The 6,330-nt window shown below is 42.2% G+C and overlaps 1 protein-coding gene across 1 annotated transcript in view; it reads left to right on the top strand.

Moving 5' to 3' along the window:
* SHPRH (SNF2 histone linker PHD RING helicase, E3 ubiquitin protein ligase) overlaps nucleotides 1-6,330 on the top strand; it is a 46,136-nt gene continuing 39,806 nt past the window's right edge. The window contains exons 1-6 of the mRNA XM_014951134.1: nucleotides 1-152; nucleotides 2,441-3,110; nucleotides 3,515-3,644; nucleotides 4,243-4,452; nucleotides 4,774-4,852; nucleotides 5,645-5,795. Of these exons, the coding sequence (XP_014806620.1) occupies nucleotides 2,472-3,110; nucleotides 3,515-3,644; nucleotides 4,243-4,452; nucleotides 4,774-4,852; nucleotides 5,645-5,795 (1,209 nt within the window). The 5' untranslated portion in view covers nucleotides 1-152; nucleotides 2,441-2,471. The remainder of the gene's footprint in view (nucleotides 153-2,440; nucleotides 3,111-3,514; nucleotides 3,645-4,242; nucleotides 4,453-4,773; nucleotides 4,853-5,644; nucleotides 5,796-6,330) is intronic.

Raw genomic sequence — 6,330 nt, 5'->3', positions numbered from 1 at the left:
CCCGGGGGGCTCCTTCCCGCTGTGCCCGCGGCCGAGGGGCCGCCAGACCCCCCCCTTCATCTCCCGACCCCCTGGGTGCTGCCGCCACCGCCGCCGCCACGCAGGGAAGGAGCCACGGCCGCCAGGGCCGCCGCAGCAGCGTTACCCTTTCGGTACGTTGGCGGCGGTTGGCTCTGTTTATCATCCGGCCGGCCCGTCCGCCTGCCCGCTCGCCCTGAGGGCCCGGCCACCGGTGGGCCGTGGCGCGGCGGGGCGGCCTGACGGGGCCGCTCGGGCTGGGGGGAGGAAGGGGGGGGGGCTGTGCGACGGGTGCCCCCGGGCCGGCTGCTCGTTTCTCGGCTGGGCCTCCGGGGTCCGTGCGGTAACAGCGAGGTGGGGGGGGGATCGCGGCGGCGAGCGGGCGAACGGCGGCCTCCGGGACCCTTCCGCAGGCAGGAGGTGAAGCGCTGGGTGCGGAGGAGTGCGCTCCTGCCTGAGTTTATAGTAACTTTGCTTGTGGGGGACGCCCTGGCGACGGAGGGGAGGCGGCGGCGGCACCGGGAGGGTGCGCGCCCCCGGGTAAAGGCGGCTGTCGGGCAGCGGTACCTGCCCGGCTCCCGTTGGCGGGGGTGCTGCTCCGCGTTGTGGACACGGTTGATCCTTTGGCCGCTGGATCCGCTCACACGGAGCAGTTCTCTCTGCCGTACGGGAGGGAGTGTGATGCTGAAGCCGGTGGGCAAGCGCTGGCCTGGTGGTGCAGGCGCCCTGCCTTCTCCGGTGCGAGGGCGGTGTTACCATACCTGGGCTCCCCTTCGGGGTTTACTGTCAGCAGCGCTCTGTGAAGGAGTGTTACTCCGGAAAAACTCACGTTTGCTTTCCCTAGTTCTGTTGTGTTTGAAATTCAAAAGCAGCAAGATTCGAGGGGCAACGGGCACAAGCTGGAACATGAGAAGTTCCACTCAAATATGAGTAAAAAAACTTCCTCCCGGTGAGGGTGACAGAGCCCTGGAACAGGCTGCCCAGGGAGATTGTGGAGTCCCCTTCTCTGGAGATCTTCAAGACCCAGCTGGATGCCGTCCTGAGTGATGTGCTCTGGGCAACCCTGCTTTGGCAGGGGAGTTGGACTAGAAGATCTCTAGAGGTCCCTTCCAACTCCAACAATTCTGTGATTCCATGATTCATGTATTCCTGAATATTTCTTTTGACTTTCCCAAACAATAAAATTTAGAGTTTGTTTGGGTTTGCTTTGTTTAGTTTTTTGGTTTGTTTTGTTTTTTTCAGGGGACCCTTTTAAAATTAGTCAGAATTCTAGGAATTCTGCCCTGTACCAGCATAAGCCCTTTTAACGTTAGGATGTGGGACACTGGATTTAGTAGCTTAGAATGTTTGCCTCTTGTCTTCCTATATTCTTTTAAAAGTTGTATGCAGAAGCTGAATTGACTTGGACATCTAAATATTTTCCTGTCTTTGCTGACAAAGACAGTGCTGTAATATGAAGTCATAAATTTATTGCTGTGTTCAGGCTCCTTATAAAAACAGTTTGGGGTTTGTTTGGTTTTGGTTTTTTTAAAGGGTTATTACTTGTTTGAGTATTTAAGTACAACCATGTAGTTTTGCATATGTAGTTACTAGTTTCCCAGGCAGGTCGTCTTCATGTGTGTTGTTTAGCATGTGTACTTTATTTTCTAGTATTTTATCCACAAAATCTGTTCACTGCCCAGGTTCAGTCAGGGACTTGTATATGTATGTTGACTTAGCTTTGCAGTTAGTCAAAATCAGTAAGACCATGCATTTAGTTTGCTGATTGGTTGCTCTGGAATACACAATAGAATAAGTAAGGGCTCCTCCACAAGGAATTTGTATATCCAGGTCCCAGGATGCACAATTTCCTGGGAAACTAAAGTATTCAATACTAATGGAAAGGTTCATTGCGGACTTCTAAGGGCAGAAATTGATGGCTTAGGCTATAAACAATATTTTATATAATGACAAGTTCAGACTAGCCCTTGGTCAAGTTTGTTTAAAGTTTCATCTCAATGTAGGCTTCGAAAGGAAGGATGTTGTCTGTGTATTTTCCCCACACCCACCCCCAAATCTGCTATACCTCCTCCACTTTTGTGGAGTTTCTTTTGCCGTCTCCCTCCACCCCTGCCTTTGAGGGATTCTACTGCTTCTCTATTTATATCTGTCCCACCAGATTCTGAGGAACAGCTGTGAAATGTTGCATTCTTGTTGATCTCTGTCTGTAGCTGTCTGGCAAAATGATAAGAGAAATGCTTCATGTCCTGCTTTGTGTGATGGCACAGGGACAGCAGAGGCTCTGTAAAACTAGTTAGATTTCTTGGTGCATGCGTCTATGTCCAAACCTTTTGCAAGTTTAGTAGCTACTGCACTGTGAAATTTCAGTGTGGGCATTTGATTTTGTAGTACTTATTGCTGAGTAATTTACTTCATCTTGCAGAAACTGAAAATATTGTTGAGAAAACGACAAGATGAGTAGTCGTCGAAAACGTGCGCCTCCATCAAAAATAGATGAGGAGAAAAAGAAAAAGCTCTGCTGGAATATGCATGAAGACCGGAAAAATGAGATTATAACATTAGATGATGAAGTGACTAATGAAGACAGTGGTCCAGGTCCAAGCACTTCTTCTGCATCCTTCATTGTTATAAATGATGATAGCACTGATGAAGATCTCATTCAAAAAGCAGGCAGTGGTTCAAAATCTGTTAAGTTCGTGACAGTTAACGACGAAGACGACTCTTATTCCATCTTGACTCCTGTGTCAGTACAGCTAAACATTATCGTCTCGCCATACCGTGCAGATGGGTCCTGGAAAGCTTTGTTGGGAGAATTTGCTCTTCATCTTCCTTCTGGGCATATTCTAAATGACAAATTCCTTGAAAGGAGCTTTACTTTGAGAGGAGATCCTGATGATCAGCTGCAGGTCTGTGTTCATGAAAGAAGTGAAGAAGAGTACAGTAATGAAGCAAAGGAATACCAGGGTGCTTATGAACAATGTATTTTGGTGGAACCAACTTTAGGTGGTGAAATATTGGAAGGCTTGAGGTGGTTGCAAAAGAAAAAGATAATTGGACTTTATCAAAGACCAGGAGATGCTCAAGCTTTAAAGGTACGGGTTCGTATATTTGTTTCGCATTTTAAAAGTTCTTCTTTTTGGTATGAAATATAAAATAAAACCCTCTGAACAATGAAGTCTGGCAGCTACAATAGACTTTTATAATATGATAAACATATATAGTTTCTACATGCTTATGTAAATGTTTTCAGTGTGTTTTTTCCTAAAAATTTCTTTTTTACTCTTGCACTATTACTAATGCATTACCCAAAGGAATTAAAGAAGCTTTTAACTGGAATGTACCGTATCCTCTATCTGGTGATTTTTAGTAGATTTATTGTATCTCTCTACATCCACTAACTTTCAAAGCACTGTTGTTATTTTCTTACTCTTACGTTTATCGTATTCTTGTAATTTTAAATGTTAATTAAATGACTAACTGTGTAACCATTTCACAGGTTGGAATTTATCTTCTGGAAGCTGGGCTAAGTAAACCGGAGTTTCTCAGTGACGGAGGTGGAAGGCCCAAAAAAGCTAATCAGCTGATTCAAAAACTCATGGAAAAGTTCTATAGTTTTTTAATTCCAGGTAATGCAATTCAATTGGATGTTGATGAATTTTTTTGTTACTAAAGTGTGTCTTTTTTTGAGTAGTTTTAAATGTAAGGGGAAAAATTAAGTTATTCTTGCCATTTAGAGTAACTTTATTTTCAAGGTAATATTATTAAGTTATTCTCTCTATGGTTTTTTCTGGCCATTAATCAAATGCTAATGAGTTTATGGTCAAATTACAGGTGATAATATTCCTGCTTTATAGATAAAGCACTGAGGCACATGGATGTTTGAGTCCTTACCTTTTTGGGAGTAAATACAGTTTTCACTGATTCATGTGGGTTTTTTGAACAGATAGATCTACAATAACTTGCCCAAGTTACACAGGAACTGTTCAAAAGAACCAGGAATTAAATTTGGAAAGCTTTTGCTCCTAGTTTGGTGCCTAACATGCAACTGTGGCAACAGAATATCCGTTTGCTTTGTATTGAAAGTAGTTATGATGTAAACTACTACAAAAGTTTTAATAATACACCACTGCAAACTTACAAATATAGGCCTTGTTGTCATTTTGGAGTTGAAGGTATGTTTGCCATGCTTGATAATGCGTGTTTTGAATGACTTGCTGTCTGCAGATGAGCTGGAGGAAGATGAGGAAGAATCTGACATGGAACTAGAGCGGCAAAATATTGAAGAGCTTTATGACTTTGTACGGCACACCCATCAGCAGGATATCCAGTTACTGAGAGAGGATGTCCAGCATCCTGCCTTAATTCCTATCCTGAGGCCATACCAAAGGGAGGCTGTCAACTGGATGCTTCACCGAGAGAAACTCACCAGCAGTGGCAAGTATATGGGTCTGGAAAACTTGCGTAATTGAGGGAAGTGGCATTGTATTGTCAGCAGTAATGGTCTCTTGCTGTTTGATTAATGAAATAATTTACAAAGCTTCTCCTGTTTTTATAAAAGCTGTTGCTTGGGTAGTACACTAAATGATGAACTAAACCGCTGAACAGCAGTTGGTGTCTCTTGTAGGTGATGAAGCGCTGTGGAGGTAGATGTCTGCTTTTTGTCTCTAAATGTCACAACAAGGCTGTGAGCAATTCTGAGCAGTGTGCTGTCTGTAGAGAAACCTTGTAATGGTAACATGAGTTCTTTCTCTGTAGAAAATGCACTGCACTTCTTATGGCGAGAGGTCACCGCTCTGGATGGAGTAAAAATCTACTATAATCCATTTACTGGCTGGTATGTTTTTATTGTTATCTCTTTCTGAGGACGCCTCAAGGTTGTACTTTGTGAAAACCTTATTGGCAGCTTTTACCTGGAGGATGTAAGATAATCTGTAACTGACATTCTTCAGTTAGCAATTAAAGAATTAGAACAGTGATATATTTAATTTGGGAAAAAAGAAAAAAAGAAAAAGGCAAACTGGACTATAGAATGCACAGGTAAATATGTAAATCTCAAGTTGAAGACATAATTGTTAAAGCTTTTTTTTAAAATTTCAGTGCAAATTTGTAGTTTTAAGATTTACATTTTTTTAAATTAGAGCATTGGAGGCTTTGACCTTCTGATCCAATGTTTTTAAAATCTAAGGGAAGGAGGCATTATAATACTTTTTATTAATGCTGGATATTGCATTGCTAATTCTGTTTCACTTTTCTCATTAATTTGGTTAGAACCTTTTCATTGCTTTTTTTTTCCCTATATAACTTGCAGATCTTTTAACACATGTGAACATAAATATATTTCCATTTTTTGGAGACTAATGTTATGATATTCGAAGGTGAGCAAGTCAAGGCCTGTTAGGAGGGGAAAAAATCCAAAAACTTCTGGTGTTCATTTGTCTGGGTCAGGTTTGCACACGCAAAGAGCTTGCTAGCTTTTGTCAATCTCGGCTTATCTAATAAAAGATAATGCCTCACTTTATAAACTTTGCCTTGCTGAAGCTATGTTGTGTGTGTCCCTGAACACTTGCTTCTCTGTCACACCATTCTATAGTTACTGACTTTCATTTGGAAATTTGCTTGATTTTAGTATTATCCGTGAATATCCAATTGCTGGACCCCAGTGGCCTGGAGGTATTTTGGCTGATGAGATGGGTCTTGGAAAAACAGTAGAAGTGTTGGCTCTTATTCTGACTCATACCCGACCACACACTAAACAAGATGATCTGACATTACCTGAGGTAAGAAAACCAAGATAAGATTTAGTATGAAGAAAACACTTTTCAGAATTAATGAAAATGTATTTCTTTTGAGTTTGTTGCTTTCAGTTTTACAGAAGTCCCAACTTAAGGCAGGATTAAAGTACAGTGAAAGTTTTTGCTTTCTAGGGTGTGATACTTGGTGGCAATAAATAGTGAGATGGTTTGCATGAGATGCAAATGGTAGTTTGCCATTGTTGAAGCATGTTAGCAGGCAGCTGTGCTGTTCATAGGCTGTTGGGAGTTTACGTGCACTCCAGGAGTGTATAAATACGTAATTTAGTCTGCTATGTTGGAAATTATTCTCCCCTTCACATCATTGTATTCATGAGTATCAAACATCCATTAGACATAAGTTCTGTGATAAAATAGGGATTATTAAAACTCAGTGAATAAAATTTTTTCCTTCCCCTCTATTTCATATAATAAATGGACTTACTCAGTAACGGTTTCCCATCTTTTCACTTTCCTCATCCTGTATCCTGTGGAAATTTAGCACATTCACTGAAACCAAAAA

The sequence above is a fragment of the Calidris pugnax genome, unplaced genomic scaffold (genome assembly GCF_001431845.1).
Source record: "Calidris pugnax isolate Ruff unplaced genomic scaffold, ASM143184v1 scaffold24, whole genome shotgun sequence".
Classification (NCBI taxonomy): domain Eukaryota; kingdom Metazoa; phylum Chordata; class Aves; order Charadriiformes; family Scolopacidae; genus Calidris; species Calidris pugnax.
The sequence above is the reverse complement of the archived record's forward strand: the minus strand, read 5'-3'. Positions and strand labels throughout refer to the sequence as shown.